Source organism: Arachis hypogaea, chromosome 18, assembly GCF_003086295.3.
Source record: "Arachis hypogaea cultivar Tifrunner chromosome 18, arahy.Tifrunner.gnm2.J5K5, whole genome shotgun sequence".
NCBI lineage: Eukaryota > Viridiplantae > Streptophyta > Magnoliopsida > Fabales > Fabaceae > Arachis > Arachis hypogaea.
The window spans coordinates 17,169,161-17,185,540 of NC_092053.1; the positions used below are offsets into that span (position 1 = coordinate 17,169,161).

The following is a 16,380-nucleotide window of genomic DNA, read 5'->3' on the forward strand; positions in this document are numbered from 1 at the left end:
CATTACCTTGGCCCCATTACAACCTTGAAAAGACCTCATGATGTTTGCATTGGTATATTAAATGTTGTTGATTGATTAGGAGAAGAACAAAAATTAGAAAGCATGATTAGAGAAGGATAGAGTGATTGCCCTATACACTAGAGAGATTAGAGCGTACATACATCATCAGTGAGGGTTCAATGCTTAAAATTCTATGTTCCATGCTTTCATGAGCTGCCTTCTTGCATTTTTATCTGTTCTTACTGTATGAGAATTGAGTTGGTGGAATTTGATCTGTAATGGTTTTGAAGAACTTATTTACTATTGATCAAGTGGATAGGAATCATATAGTTGCATTCACATATATAGGTTGCATTGCATTGCATGAGTTTTTACATGTTCATGCTCATTTATTTTATCTCCTTCAACTAAGCATGAGGACATGCTAATGTTTAAGTGTGGGGAGGTTGATAAACTACTATTCTATGGTTTATAATGTGTTTAATTATGTGGTTTTATCATGATCTTTACCCACTTATTCATATGATTAGCATGCATTTATATTTCCTTCCTAAAATTATTACATGATTGAAAACTTCCTTCCTAGAGACTTTTAATTATGTATTTTAATTCTCCTTTATTCCATTCGATGTCGTGATCTGTGTGTTAAGTGTTTCAGGCTTTATATAGCATGAATGAGTTGGAGATTGGAAAGAAAGCTTGCAAAAATGGAAGGAACACAAGAAATTGAGGAGATGACCAGCGAGAAGTGACGCGGCCGCATGGCTCACGCGACCGCGCGGATTGGAATAGCAGAAGTGACACGGAGGCGTGGACGATGCGCCCGGGTGGCAAAGCAAAACGCCAAATGATGTGTTCGCATGAATGACGCGATCGTGTGGCATGCGCGATCTGCATAATCTGCAGAATTCGCTGGGGGCAATTTTGGGCCCTGTTTTGACCCAGTTTTCGGCCCGGAAAGGCAGACTAGAGCCAGAGAACATGCAGAAACCAAAAAACAACATTCATTCTACACAAGTTTTAGTTTTTAGATCTAGTTTTACTCCTCCTCTAGGTTTTCTCCCTACACAGTCATAGTTCTTAGGATTTTGTTTTCTATTGCTCTTTGCATTGGGATATTGAGAAGAGTTATTACCTCATCAAGACTTCATCATTCTAGTTCGTTTTCTTTACTTGACTTTACTCTTCCATGTCCTTTAATTTACTCAATTTTACTATTGGATTATTTTAGAATTTATTAATACAAGAGTTACTTTTATTTTTAATTGATTCCTTTGAGTTTTATTTATCATGCTTTCTTTAATTCCCCTTCCTATGTTATGAGTTCTACATTCACAATGAGCGAGTAGTTTCCTAACTTGATGGGGAGTTGATTGAAAGGAATCCTTGAGTTGGAATGCTCAAAAGAGAGATTGTAATTGGGTTTATTGTTGGATGGCTCTCTAGTCACTAACGCCAGTCCTTCCAAGTAAGCGGATTGGGACTTGCGACTAGAAACAGCATTCCAACTTGTTTGACTTTCCCTTATTTAGTAAGGGATAACTAAACAGAACGACCTTCAATTATCAATTAATCTTGAGAGTACTGCAACAAGGATAGAGCTTCCAACTAATCTACTCCCAGTCAAGGCCTTTATTTAAATTACTTAATTTCCCCAATTTAATTTCCTATTTATTCAACTCAAACTCTTTTTGAAAATATCTTATTAATAAAATAGCACACATTTCTGCAACTCGTTGGGAGACGACATGGGATTCATACTCCCAGTATTTTAATTTTAATTTTGTGACAACCCTTCTAAATTGATAAGCGGATTTCTGGTTGGTTAAGAACTATACTTGCAACGCATATCTTATAACAATTCTTGACTCGCCAATTTCTGCCATGTCAATGCTCATAAATAGGGTGAGCTTGCAGAAAATTTAGGGAAGTCATTTCTATATTATCTCCTTAATTTAATTTCAATCATGTTTGCAATTAAAGAATAGATTGTTGAGTCAAGAATTGATTAATTATCTTGTGATGACAAATATAATTAATAATATCCTATTATACTTATTTTCTTTATAGCATTGTAGGTATTAATAAATTTGCAATCATAGATCACAATCAAGCCATGATTCAAGCAAAAAACAGCACATGATTGATTTAATTATAAGCAAGAATCAGATCATATATGAAAAAGAAGCTGTTGCACGTTGGGATGAAAGCAAAGAAGAAAATATTCCCTCTTCAATGCCAATGGCTACTACCACTCAATGTGCAAACGGTTAACTTGATCAAAAGAGAAATTATTCCAACATTGAAGAAGAGATCTTAAGGTCTATATATGAAGTTTTCATCAAGAAAGAAGGCAATAAATTTGTGTATATTTCAAATCATACAAACAATCTTTTATTTCCTTGTTATTTGAGTGTGTTCTTATTTCTCTTTTGTCTAGATTCAAGCTTATTTTGAGAGATACAAAAGGTAAAGAGAGTAGTGCACACAAAAGTCATTTCAATCTTTTGTTTGAGTGTTTGATTTCTAAAATGTATTAGGTTATAGTGCATTTGGTTCCCTTTAACTAGGTTGGGTTAGCACTAAGTCCAACGCTGCAAAGGAAGTTGGAACAGAATAAAAAACATACAAAGATTAGAAGAAGAAAGATGATTACCTTATGACATGGCTCCTCTCCTCTCTGGACCTCACCTTCAAGAATCGAATGTTGGACTGCAAATATGCTCATCAAGCATGGACAACCATTACTGAATATTTCGCTAAGACTTCAAAGATTAAGATTCGATAATTGAGGAATCAATTGAAATCTGTAAAGAAACAAGGACTGACTGCTATAGAGTATCTCAAGAAGATCCGAGCAATTGTAGACTCTATGGCATCAATAGGCTACACTCTGTCTCTTAAATATGACACATCAGCTATTAAAGATTGCCTTAATGAAGATTATGCATTATATCTCTCAACAGTTATGAAAAAATCGGTGTCCATATCCCTTATTGAAGCTGAAGCACTTCTTCTTGGACATGAAGAAATGATTGAGAAATTTCGAAACACAATATTGGAAACAATGCAGGCACATTATACTCAATCAACAGTTTCACTTCAAGACCACCTAAGAATACAAGTTATGTTGGAAGAAGAGGATGATGGAGATGAAATTTTCAAAGAGGCAGGTTTGCAAATTCTGATTCTAGGCCAATGTGTCAACTTTGTGGAAGAATAAGTCATACTGCATTATCATGCTTTCATCATTTTGATCCATAATATCAAGCTGCTTCCTCTACTTTAAGATCTCTAATTCAATCTAGATTATTACCACCTCCTACTACATTTCATAATCCAAGAGCATATATGGCTACTCCTTCCACATTATCATATGCAGCTAGCTTCCTGACACACGTGCAAGCAATCATGTCACAAATGATGCACAATCACTTTTAGCACCTTCTGAATTTCTTGGTACCAATCAACTTCTCTTAGGTAATGGATCAAGTAGTAGTATATCTCATACTGGTCATTCATATTTAGTTAATTTAGATACCAAGAAATGCTTTCTTTTAAACAAATTCTTGCTTGTTCCAAAAATTACACAGAATTTAGTGAGTGTACATAAGTTTGCCATTGATAATGCATGATTTTTTTAGTTTCATCCTAACGGTTGCTATGCGAAATCTCAGGACATCTAGGAGGTTCTTCTACAATGAGCTCCATATAATGGGGTGTACAAGTTTGATAGAATTGTTGTAACCAAATCTGAACCTAAGATTAGTAATCCTACTACATCAGATTCTGTTTCCTGTATTTCTTTTTCCACTGCTTATACTTCACAATTAGATACTTATAATTTGTGGCACAAATGTTTATATCACTATGCTTCAAAAATAGTTATCTTTGTAATGAATTAATGTAATCTACCTATTTCTAAACATTCAATAAAATCATGTCTTTTTGAATATTGTTGTCTAACTAAAATGCATCTACTCCCTTTTAAATGGGATGAATTCAATTTTCATGCCCCTTTAGAGATGGTTTATAGTGATATTTGGGGTCCTGCACTATATACATCTTTTCATGGTTTTACGTACTATATTTCATTTGTAGATGCTTACACTAGGTATATTTGCATTTACTTACTGCATACCAAATCACAGGCTTTCCCAAGCCTTTTAAAATTTAAAGATGAAATGAAAAAGTTCACTGGTTTGAAGCTGAAACAATTGCAGACTGATCATGGTAAAGAGTACCTTTCTACTATATTTACTCAGTATCTAGCTCAAGAAGGTATAACTCATCGCTTCTCCTACCCTTACACTTATCAACAGAATGGGAGGGCAAAGAGAAATCACAAACATGTGAGTGAAGTTGGCTTGGTACTTTTAGCCACTATCTCAATGCCATTAATCTACTGGGATGATGCATTTATTTCCGCTACATATATCATTAACAGACTCCCTTCCTCTAACTAATAATTTCTCCCCGTTTAAACTTTTACATCATCATCCACCTGATTATTCTTTTTTTTAACTTTTGGTAGTGCTGTCTTTCCTTGTTTAAATCCTTATAATTCTCATTAATTAGATTTTAAATCATAACTCTCTGTATTCTTTGGTTATACACCTCATCATAAAGGCTACAAATATTTGATAAGGGAAGGTAAAGTTATCATCACAAGACATGTCTTGTTTGATGAGGGCAGACATCCTTATTCTGAACTATTTCCATTTACCCAGCCTTTCTTGCTAATAGTTCAATTTCCTCATACAACTCTTTCTATGCCAATTATTTCTTTTCCTCTACCTTATTCAAGTTCTACAGCTTCATTGTCATCTCCAACTACTACTTCCACTGATGCTACTGCCCCTAGTCCTGTGATCTCACAATCGCAATCTTCAGATCCCACCACTCCCTTACTAATAACCTCACAGGCCAAGTCTAACTAGCCTCACACTTCCTTACATCATCATAGTATACCGATCAATGGCATTGTCATTCAATTTGGAAATTCACCCCTACAAAAATTCCCTTTAACATGCACCATATACAGACCAGATCCAAATTAGAAATTGTTAAACTAAAAGCTCTCACAGCCTCACTTTCTACCAATCCTGATCTTATTAATAATATACCCTCTTCAGTTGCAGCTGCACTAAAATTATCACATCAAAAAATGCTATGATGGAAGAATTACAAGTTTTATACAAAACAAATACATAGACATTGGTAAATTCAGCAACCACTAACAAGGTAATTGGATGTAGATGGATTTTTGCGATCAAAAGACATCCAAATGGTCAAATATTGAATTACAAAGCTTGATTAGTGGCAAAAGGGGTAACCACTAAATCGAGGGACTTGATTATGATCAAACTTTTGCTCCTATTATTAAACCGTCTACGATTTGGGTGGTACTATCTTTGGCTTTAGAATTTCACTGGAAAATTAGGAAATTAGATTTCAACAATACATTCTTGAATGGAGATCTGCATGAATTTGTATATAAGTCTCAGCCACCAAACTTTCAACAGGGTGATTCTTCGTGTGTATTTAAGTTAAATAAATCAATTTATAGACTTAAACAAGATCCTCGAGCTTGGTTTCTGAAATTGGCTTCAACACTAGCTCAGTTTGGATTCTATAGAACAAGGTCAGATCTTTTCTTATTTGTTAAAACCTCTAGTAATATTATTCTTTACATTTTAGTTTATGTTAATAATCTTCTTATTACTGGTAATGATAACAGTGTCATTCAAACAATTATTACTCAATTGAACAATGTTTTTTTTTTCTCTAAAAGATCTTGGAGAGTTTAGCTACTTCTTAGGCATTGAAGCCACTAAATTATCTTCGGATTCTGATCACTTGTCTCAAAAAAAGTATTTTATAAATCTGTTAGAAAAAGCAAATATGTTACACTCCAAAGGGGTTCCAACTCCTATGGTCACAAATTTGAATCTCTCGAGTCAAGGAGGAGATGAATTTGATAACCCCTCCTTATACAGGTCTTTAGTAGGATCATTATAATATGCAACTCTTATAAAACCTAAGATTTTTTTTGTTAATAAGGTTAGTCAGTATATGCAAAAATCTCTTCTTACACACTAGAAATATGTAAAGAGGATTTTGAGATATCTGGTTGTAATTCTTAAACAAGGGCTAGCTATTATTTCATGCTCCTACTGATTTAAGATTATTTGGTTTTACAGATTCAAATTGCATTGGGGGTCTGATATTGATGACAGGAGATCAACTTGTGGTTATGAAATCTATCTAGGAACCAATTTAGTTTCCTGGTTAAGCAAAAAGCAATCTTCAATCAGTAGATTTATCTCATAGGCTAAATATCGACGATAAGCAGAAACAGGTTCTGAAATTATTTGGCTACAAAACCTGCTGAAGAAACTTCACATTCAAACCTCTCTTATCCCCACTCTATTCTATGATAATATCATTGCGGTGTTGCTTGCTGAAAACCCAATTCAGCAAAGGCTCACAAAGTATTTTGAGCTGGATTTACACTTTGTTTGTGAGAGGGTCAACCAAAAGCAATTGAAGGTTATTTATATTCCATCTACAGAACAGATTGTTGACATTTTTACCAAAGCCTTATCAGCTCTTATCTTTGAAAAATTTTGTTTCAAACTCAAGGTTCTTTCCAAATAAAGAAAGTGTTCGGTACCTCGGGGTTTCGGACGGGTCAGGATAGATCCCTGAGAATTGGTGGGGGTAAGCTTGAATAGGGTCCTGGTGGAAGTGATGTACGAGCGAGTGACCTCACGAGCTCTTCGTGCAGATTGGGGGGAGCCACCTGCAATGACACTCCGACGCCCAAGTCAGGAAGGATGCAGGTAGCAAAGAGTAGGGTATTGTGACATACCTTTGGGGAGGGGTAGGGCCTTCCCCTTATATACCATGTCAGTAGGGCGGGCCCCACAGGGGGAGGCCACCTTCCTGGAAGCTTCATGCCCCATAGCTGTCATGCAGCTGGCAAAAGGGGCGCATGTCCGGGTCGCAGAACCGGGCGGATGATGAATATCTTTCTGATCGTGCGGATTGGGTTGTTTGTAGGCTGGGTCAGCCGCTATGCCAGCTGAGCTGGGCCGCAACAGTGCCCCCAACGCGCTAGCTATGGCCGTGAACGCCGTTGGTGGCGCGTTTTCGCGAGTTGTCTCCTAGCCGGTCGTCCGTGGGAAGGACGCGCCTATTGCGCGCGGGTATGTCTGTTCGTGATTGGGGAGCGTGTTTCATCGCCTCGTTCTTCGCATTGAGCATTTAATGCTCTTAATGGATGATTCAAAACCCTGCGAGAAAAGACTGATTTCCCCCTGCCCTTCGCGCTTCTTAGAGTTGGTTTCTTTTCAGTTTTCCTCTGGTTTCCTTTCGGTTTCATTACATTGTTGTTGGGTTTCTTTTGCTTTCTCCATCCTCTTCCCAAAATCTTTGCTGTGAGCCCCTACTTTCTTCAGATCTTCCCAAGCTTTTCGATCCTCCCTGATCATTGCCAATTTCCTGGTAAGCTCCCTATTCTTTTCTTTGGTATTAGTGTGAAGTTGCTTATTTTCATTGTTTGTTTTCCTATCGTTGCACTGCTGATCTGAATTGCATGTTTACTGGCATTTTAGAATTTGGTAGATACTTTAGGGGGTTACCATTCTAGGACTTTATTTTTCTGGCCTTACTCTTGGTTGTAGATTTATACCTTGCTTTGTAGTTGTCGAATAGGCGAGTTATAGTTTCTGGTGTTAGTACCGACTTCTCGGCCTCTTAGACTGATATTGGTGGTGCCCCCACTGTAAGTATGGCCCAGCGTCCTGTCGTAAGGGTTGTGAGACCGGCACCCTATGACCGATATGCTTGGGTGACTTCGGATGTGAAGGAAGCCCCTAATCAAATGTCCCTAGAGGAACTTACAGAGTTTCGCCAGACCGACTATCTTTGTGGAGGAACCGACGAGGAGGCTAATTATGCAGCTTTTGTTCCTGGCGACAACGAACGAATATATGAATTAAATCTGCACTCTCCCCAGGTCGCCGATTGGATGTGGTTGTATAAGACCATGTTCACTTGCCTGGGAGTTTGCCTTCCCTTCTCCCCTTTTCAAATGGCGCTACTTAATCGATGTGACATGGCGCCGTCCCAATTACATCTGAACAGTTAGGCTTCCATCCGCTGTTTCGAGATGGTGTGTGAGCATCTGGAGTTGCCAGTCTCTGTCGAAGTATTTCTTTTTCTTTTTACTTTAACAAATCCTTCCAAAGAGGGGAGGGCTAAAAAGCGCTACATGTCCTTCCGGGCAGCCCAAGGCCGGCGGATCTTCGGCGTATTCGAAGATTCCTATCACGGTTTTAAGGACAAGTACTTCAAGGTCCGTCCCGCAGAAGGTCAGCATCCCTTCTGGCTGACATTAGAAAGGGAACGTCGCATACCGACTTACTGGAGTTTCGGGACAGGAGCTAACGCCTTTACCAAAATAACCTATAAGGGATTATCTCCAGAAAATAAGAGGGTCGCCGATGTATTGTTGGCTATTTTTGGGAAGAACCTGGTTAACCCCCATCTCCTTATGGGTGATCGGGACATGGCTAGGAATTATATATGTGAGTAACCGTCTAGTGATTTTTTGTGTTTAGTCTTGTCTTTATTTTTCTGCCGATTTGACGACTAACAAGTTTCCATATCTTGTTGTAGTGTCAATGTCTGCTGAGGTAACAGAACTTGATGCTTTGTTCAACACTTTCCTAGCTGATGGCAGTGATGATGACTCCGCTATCCCTGCCCAGGAGGTCCCGGCTGATGACGTTATTGAGCCTGAGGTCCGTTCCCAGCCTGCCTAGAGGGAGGGGCCCGGAACCAATGCCTCTTTGGGTCCTCAGCAAGTGGTAAGGGATGGTTCGGGACCCCGACCAGAGGAGGATCCGGGGGCTGAGGAGGAGGGTGACAATCCAAGGAAAAGGAAGTCGCCTTCTAGTCCTGAAATTGAAGTGTTGGTTGAGAATCCCAAGAAGGCGAGGCCGTCTTCCAGTCTGGAGGGAGCCCTCACCGTTATGGAGAAGAATTTTGATGCCGGGAACTCTATCGATTTCCAGCTGTTTCCCGGCACGGAGGACTTCTTCTACGGTGGGGACCTCGCCTCGCAAGCGAGATGGATGTACCACACTTTGCTCCGAGGAGCCGCCATAGTGAGGAAGGCGGAATCCGCCTTGGCGGGAGCGCGGTCTCTAGAAATAAAACTTGAATCTTCTGTCAAGGCTTCTGTCAAGGCCAACGCCAAGTATAGGGATGAAGTGAAGCTGCTTCGGGAGCAACTTGCTACTGCCGAAGAGAGGGCCAAGACAACCGAGGAAAAGATCAAGGTCGCTGAGGAGGAGGTCCAGACTGCTAAGAAAAAGGTCAAGACCGCTGACGCCTCCGTAGCGCATCTTACTGAGCGAGAGCTCACCCTGGAAAGTCAACTTAACACCGCTCAGGGTCGGGTGGTCATGCTAGAGAAAGAGCGTGATGAGGCCCTCTCGTCGGCCAAGGCGGCCCAGGGTGAAGCTGCTGAATTTAAGAGGAAGTATAAAGACACCGTGAAGCAGGGAAAGAGTGCCATCTTGATGACCGAGGAGGCCCTCAAGGCTCAAGTGAAGCTACTGGCTCCCGACTTTGATACCTCGGCTGTTGACGTTTTCAAAACTATTAAGGATGGCAAGATTGTCGATATGCCGAAGAAGTAACTTATATCTTTTAGCTTTGTAGACTGTAAACTTTTGATTTAGAACTTTCGTAGCGTTAGCTAATATGTTTGCCGTTTGGTCGGCATGTAACAAACTACTTTTCTTCTTGCTTCGTCGGTAATCCTTTTACTTTATATCCTCTTTACCGTTCTGTTGGTAGTCGATAGATTTGTTTATATTTGCTTACCGTTTTGCTGGTAATTGGTGAAGCCAGACCATGGCTCTTATTGTTTTAGTAACCGCACATGTGACATTCTTTATTTTTGTGGTTTCCGGGGTGATCAGTCCCGGCATACCGTTTCGTCGTTTAACCGTCGTAACCATCCAATCAGTAATGCTCAATGCAAAGAAAAAATGACAAATAGTAGACGAATAATATAGGTAAATGGTTCAAAGGCAAGGTAATAGTAAATATATGACAAGGGCAAATAACTCAACACAAAATAACACGGGTCTTACTAAACCGTTTATAGCGGCAGGTCATCTGCCCGGTTGGCGCTTCTTGCTTACTAGGAATAGAATCTCCTTAAGTTGCCCGCATTCCAGGTCCTCGGAACTTCCTTGCCGTCCAGCCGCTCTAGTTTGCAGGCGCCATTGCCGAGGACCTCCTTCACTCTATTTGGGCTTCCCAGTTTGCCGCTAACTTTCCTTCACCCGGAGTCGGTAGTCCTATGTCGTTGCGCCGCAAGACTAGGTCGTCCCATTCAAATTCTCTCTTAAGTACCTTGGCATTATAGCGGAGGGCCATTCTTTGTTTTAGTGCTGTCTCCGACAAGTGGGTCATCTCTCTGACTTCATCTACCAAGTCTTTTTCTATGGCCTCTTCGACTCCTCCTAGGAGTAGTCGTGGACTCGACTCACCGATTTCTACGGGTATTATTGCATCTACCCCGTAGGTGAACCGGAAGGGCATTTTCCCGGTAGACGACTGCTGAGTTGTACAGTAAGACCAGAGGACTGAGGCCAACTCTTCAGCCCATGCTCCCTTCTTTTCATCAAGTCACTTTTTGAGGCCTTGTAGGATGATCTTATTTGCGGCCTCCACTTGGCCGTTGGTTTGGGGATTCTCCACAGACGAGAACTTTTGCTTTATGCCTAGGCCGACCAGAAATTCTCCAAACTTTTTGTCAACAAACTGTGTTCCGTTGTCTGAGATGACGACCTCTGGTATTCCAAACCTGGCTATCACTTGTCTCCACACGAACTTCCGACAGTTGGCCGAGGAAATGCTGGCCAACGGCTCCGCCTCTACCCATTTTGTGTAATAATCAATGGCTACAACTAGGTATTTGACTTGCCCTGGTCCCACTGGGAAAGGCCCAGCAGGTCGATTCCCCATTACGAGAATGGCCGTGAAGCCGTCAGCAAACTCAGCTGGGCTGATGGCGCCTTATGAAAGTTGGCGTTCCCCTGGCAGCTTTTGCATTTCTTCATAAATTTCTTAGAATCCGCCATCATAGAGGGCCATTAGTAACCGGCTCTAACGATATTTCTGGCTAGGGCCTTCCCTCCGATGTAGTGACCGCAGCATCCTTCATGGACTTCTCTGAGCACGTAGTCCGTTTGGTCGGGGTGCAAGCACTTCAACAGGGGTTGGCTGATCCCCTTCCTGAACAACTGGCCTTGTATGATTGCATACTTGGCTGCTTCTCGCCTTATTGTCTTTGCCGCCTCCTCGTCGCTGGGGAGTTTAGCCTTTTCCAAGAAATCGATGATTGGGCTCATCCAGCAAGGATCTACTTAGGTCAAATGCAACGCCACTGCCGGTTCCTTTATCAAATCTTAGATGAGAGACCAGTTCCCCGTCCCTGATTTTGTGCTCGCCAATTTTGATAGGAGATCTGCCCGTGTGTTCCTCTCCCTCGGGACGTGCTGGACCGTCACTTCGTCGAATTGCTTACTCAACTCTCTAACTTTCTCCAGGTACTTCTGCAATAATGAATCTCTGGCTTGGTAGGTCCCATTGATCTGCGACGTCACGACCTGTGAGTCACTACATATTTCCAGCCTCGTGGCTCCGACCTCCCTTGCCAGAGCTAGGCCGCCTAGCAGGGCCTCGTATTCTACTTGATTGTTCGACACCGAAAATTCGAACTTGACTAACTGCTCGTATACAACTCCAGTTGGATTTTCTAAGATGATTCCTGCTCCTCCGAATGTTTGGTTAGATGCTCCGTCCACGTGGAGCCTCCACCGTGTGTTTGGAGTCCCAGCAGGGTCTCCTGTGACCTCTACCAGAAAGTCAGCCATAGCTTGAGCTTTAATTGCGTGCCTAGGTTCATACTGCAAGTCGTATTGAGATAGTTCGACAACCCAAGTCATCATTCTACCCGCCAGGTTGGGTTTCTGGAATACTTGTCAGATTGCCTGATCCATCCTGATGATTACTTGGTGTCCTTGAAAGTACTGCCGCAACCTGCGCGACAAGGTCAGGAGCACATATGCCACCTTCTCCAGCTTGCTATACCTTAGCTCTGCTCCTTGTAGTGCTTTACTCACAAAATATATTGGTTGCTGGGTCTTTCCCTCTTCTCGGACCAAGACCGCTGCCAATGCCTCATCGGTTACCGCCAAGTACAAATACAGCGCTTCTCCATTCTTAGGCCTCGCAAGGACAGGTGGTGCCGAGATTATCTCTTTGAAGTGTTTGAAAGCATCCTCACATGCCGGGGTCCATTCGAATACGTTCCCCTTCTTCATCAGGTTAAAAAAGGGCAGAGCTTTGGCTGCCGACGCGTCGAGGAAGCGGGATAGCGCGGTGAGTCTCCCCACCAACCTCTGGACGTCTTTCACACTTCCCGGGCTTTTCATTTGTAGGATTGCTTCACACTTTTTCGGGTTGGCCTCCACTCCTCTTTGGATTATCATGAACCCCAAGAATTTTCTGGCTTCGACGACGAAGGCACACTTGAGCGGATTGAGCCTTATACCATGTCGCTGAAGAGAGGCGAAGACGTTTTCCAGGTCGCCGATGAAGTCCTCAGCTTTGGCGGTCTTGACCAATATGTCGTCTACGTATACCTCCACCGTCTTGCCAATGAGGTCTTTGAAGACCTTGTTCATCAGCCTTTGGTATGTAGCCCTTGCATTCTTTAGTCCGAACGGCATCACCTTGTAGCAGTATGTCCCTCATGGCGTTATGAACGCCGTTTTCTCTTCATTTGGTCGGTGCATCGGTATCTGATTGTACCCAGAATAGGCATCCATGAAACTCAGATACCGGTAACCCGCCGCCGCGTCAACGAGAGCATCGATGTTGGGAAGGGGGAAGGAATCCTTGGGACATGCTTTGTTAAGGTCAAAATAATCCACACACATTCTCCATTTTCCACTGGGCTTTTTAACCAAAATCACATTCAACAGCCAAGTCGAGTAGTCAAGTTCCCGAATGAAGCCCGCTTCTGGTAGCCTAGTCGTTTGCTTGGCTACCTCTTCCGCCCTTTCTTGGGACATTTTTCACCTCCTTTGGGCCACTGGCTTTGCCTCTGATCTCACGGCTAGCTGGTGCGACATAAACTGGGGGTCTATATCCGGCATGTCGGCCGGAGTCCAGGCACACAGGTAGGTTTCTGTTTATAAAGGTAAAGTTCTCGTCCGAGTCGCCGACCCTAAACTTTTCAAGGTCCCCGTCTGGTTTCGGCCTGGGTTTGTCATCAACCCTGGCGTCCAAGTCGGCAAGAAAGACGCCGGATGCTTCTTTAGACTTCTTCCTCATGGAGAGGCTGGTGTTGTCGCATGCGACCGCTGTCTCCAGATCTCCCCTGATGGTCCCCACTGACCCATCATCAGCCACGAACTCCGCCATCAGCGACCTCTTCCCCCGACCTCTGCCAATGAGACCGGGAGGGAAACCACTCCATCGGGCTTGATGAAGTTATCGCCTAGGCCTACCACACCATGTTGGTGGCCCCTCAAGTCGGTGTCTCGTAGGCCCTGAGCATCAAATACATTGCGAAACATGATGTTGGAATCAGCTTCTATGTCCACCAGGATCCGTTTTACTAGGCCAGTGCCCACCCTAGCCGTGATCACCATCGGGGGGTTCTCTGGGACCTCGTCAAACCATTGATCTTCGGGGCCGAATGATATCGAGGGTACCCTTCGGGAGGGCGGCGTGGAGCCAGAGGATATAGCTAAGACCTTGGCGTCCTTCTTGTTAGCCGATTTCGATCTGGGGAGGACATCTCTTCCAATCACCACATTCACTACAGTGAGACCATGCTCATTATCCTCCTTGGGCTCCCGTCTTTGTCTTACGACGCGGCTTTTGTCCTCGTTTGATCGGTCATGATCCCGCCTTCTTGGTTCCCTTATGAGGTGGGAGAAATCAGCCAACTTTCCTTCCCGGATGGCTTGCTCTAGGGCGACTTTGAGGTCGAAGCAGTCTTGGGTCTTATGGTCATAGCCCTTGTGGTAATCGTAATAGAGGTTTTTGTTTCTTCCCGTCCTGTCCTTGAGTTGTCGGGGCTTCGACAAGATGCCCTTGTCGGCGATCTGCGGATAGACTTCAACAATTGGAGCTGATAGAGGGTATAGTTGGTGAACTTCCCTACCCGGAGAAATGACTTGAAGGTTTTAGCTGATCCTCCGTCCTTGGAGTGCTCTTTTGACCTTTTCCCGTAGCCTGACGGGCGAGCATTGGAGTAGGCGGGCTGCGGTTTATTGGCCGCCACGACTTGGCTTACTTCTTTGTCATTGATGTACTCCCTGCCTACGTTCTGAATCTCCTGCATTGTCCAAACGGGCTTGGTGGTAAGATGTTTCCTGAAATCCTCGTTCAATAATTCGTTGGTCAAACACAGGCTGGCCACCGAATCGGTTAGGCCATCAATTTTCAAACACTCATCGTTGAATCTGTCCAGGTACTTCCGAGTCAGCTCGCCAGTTCTTTGTGTTACTCCTAGCAGATTGATCAGGTGTTTCATTTTAGAGATGCGCGTGGTGAACTGAGCCAAGATGGCATGACTGATGTCGGAAAAGGTGGTTATGGAGCCCTGAGGGAGGGCATTGAACCAACGAATCGCCGGTCCTGCCAAAGTTACGGGAAAAGCGCGACACCTTACTTCATCGCCTACCCCTTCCAGGTTCATCCTGGCTTCAAAGGCCGTTAGATGTTCCTGAGAATCTTGAGTCCCATCATACCTCATATCTGTTGGCTTGTCAAAGTGCTTCGGCAGTCGGACTTCGAGGATTGAGTGGTGGAAAGGGGTCGCTCCCATGACCACCGGTTGCCGGGTTTTCCTCGGTCTTTCCCTACTGTCCTCTCTGTGTGGTCGGCTTCTTCTTGACCTTTTTCCGTTGTGTTCTTGATGTGGTCGGCTTCTCCTCCTTTGCTCCCTGATGCCTTCTCATTCTTCTACAGTATCTCTTGTCGGCAACCGGGAGTAAATCACAGGATCTTGTCGTCTCCTGGGCACTTCCCTACTTTCTTGGCTTTCTGACTCTGTTCGGGGGCTCGGAGTACGCCTTGAGTGACTTCGTCGGAGACTTCTTTCTCTTCTCTGAGGAGATCAGGAGCGCTCTTGACTAGGAGTCGGCTGATGACGCTCCTTACTGGCCACCTTTCGCTCTAGGTTTTGCACCATGTGGCGTAGTTCTTGTATTATTCTGGCGCTATCACTACTCATTCCTCCAAATGGTCGTCTCTCGGGTTGCCGCGGGGGGGGGGGGATCTGGTGCGCTCACGAGTGGGAGCCCCAGTGGCCACCCTGCCTTCCTCCCCGCGTGGGTCGCCTCCATCGTCCACTGCCACAGTATCCAGAATGAAGTCCATGTCAGCCAGTCCCCACAGACGGCGCTAATGTTCAGTACCTCGGGGTTCCGGATGGGTCGGGATAGATCCCTGAGAATTGGTGGGGGTAAGCTTGAATAGGGTCGAAGTGATGTACGAGCGAGCGACCTCACGAGCTTTTCGTGCAGATTGGGGGGAGCCACCTGCAATGACACTCCGACGCCCAAGTCAGAAAGTATGCAAGTAGCAGAGAGTAGGGTATTGTGACGTACCTTTGGAGAGGGGTAGGGCCCTCCCCTTATATACCATGTCAGTAAGGCGGACCCCACAGGGGGAGGCCACCTTCCTAGAAGCTTCGTGCCCCATAGCTGTCATGTAGCTGGCAAAAGAGGCGCATGTCCGGGTCGCAGAATCGGACGGATGGTGAATATCTTTCCGATCATGCGAATCGGGTTGTTTGTAGGCCGAGTCGGCCGCTATGCCAGCTGGGCTCAGCCACAACAGAAAGTAATGTGATAGTTTGTTAGCATAGTTTGTTCTCATTCTGTTTTCAGTTGTAACATATCTATAGCACCTTGTTATAAATAGTCAAAGATGTATCATCTCTTGGAATATATAAATACTGCATAACAACAAATCACTATTCACACATCTCTTTATTGTTTCATTGAAAACGCTTTCATAATAGAGCTTGAAAAGAGAAAGAAAGGCTAACAGCAATACCAACCTATCCTCACCAACTATCGCAAACCTTTAATAACTACCTGTACTTTTAACAATAATTAACAGTTAAATGGATATTTTCATATATATTAGATAAGTTGTTTGAAAATTGAATTTAAATAATATAAGAATAAATAAATGATTCAGCAAGTATATTGACAATTATTATACAACAAATCTAACTGATGAGCTCTTAGATTTGATTTGTTTTTA

The 16,380-nt window shown here is 43.4% G+C and overlaps 2 protein-coding genes across 2 annotated transcripts; both read right to left on the reverse strand.

Annotated features, from left to right (window-relative positions):
* Window positions 1-11,495: 11,495 nt before the first annotated feature.
* Window positions 11,496-12,035, reverse strand: LOC140181262 (uncharacterized). Its single transcript, XM_072224791.1, has one exon. It carries the CDS (start codon window positions 12,033-12,035, stop codon window positions 11,496-11,498), a length of 540 nt encoding a protein of 179 aa, XP_072080892.1.
* Window positions 12,036-13,517: 1,482 nt separating this feature from the next.
* Window positions 13,518-14,932, reverse strand: LOC112769664 (uncharacterized). Its single transcript, XM_025814150.1, has 2 exons — window positions 14,267-14,932; window positions 13,518-14,207 (listed from the first exon to the last, which is right to left on the reverse strand). The coding sequence occupies exons 1-2, from the start codon at window positions 14,930-14,932 to the stop codon at window positions 13,518-13,520; spliced, it is 1,356 nt and encodes a 451-aa protein (XP_025669935.1).
* Window positions 14,933-16,380: the final 1,448 nt, after the last annotated feature.

Bases quoted from the DNA above. Each gene is read 5' to 3' on its own strand.
- LOC140181262 (XM_072224791.1), bottom strand. From the start codon at position 12,035: ATGACTTGGGTTGTCGAACTATCTCAATACGACTTGCAGTATGAACCT.
- LOC112769664 (XM_025814150.1), bottom strand. From the start codon at position 14,932: ATGGGAGCGACCCCTTTCCACCACTCAATCCTCGAAGTCCGACTGCCG. The intron at 14,208-14,266 runs GTAGGGAAGTTC...GTCTATCCGCAG, and splicing joins CCTTCAAGTCATTTCTCCGG to ATCGCCGACAAGGGCATCTT.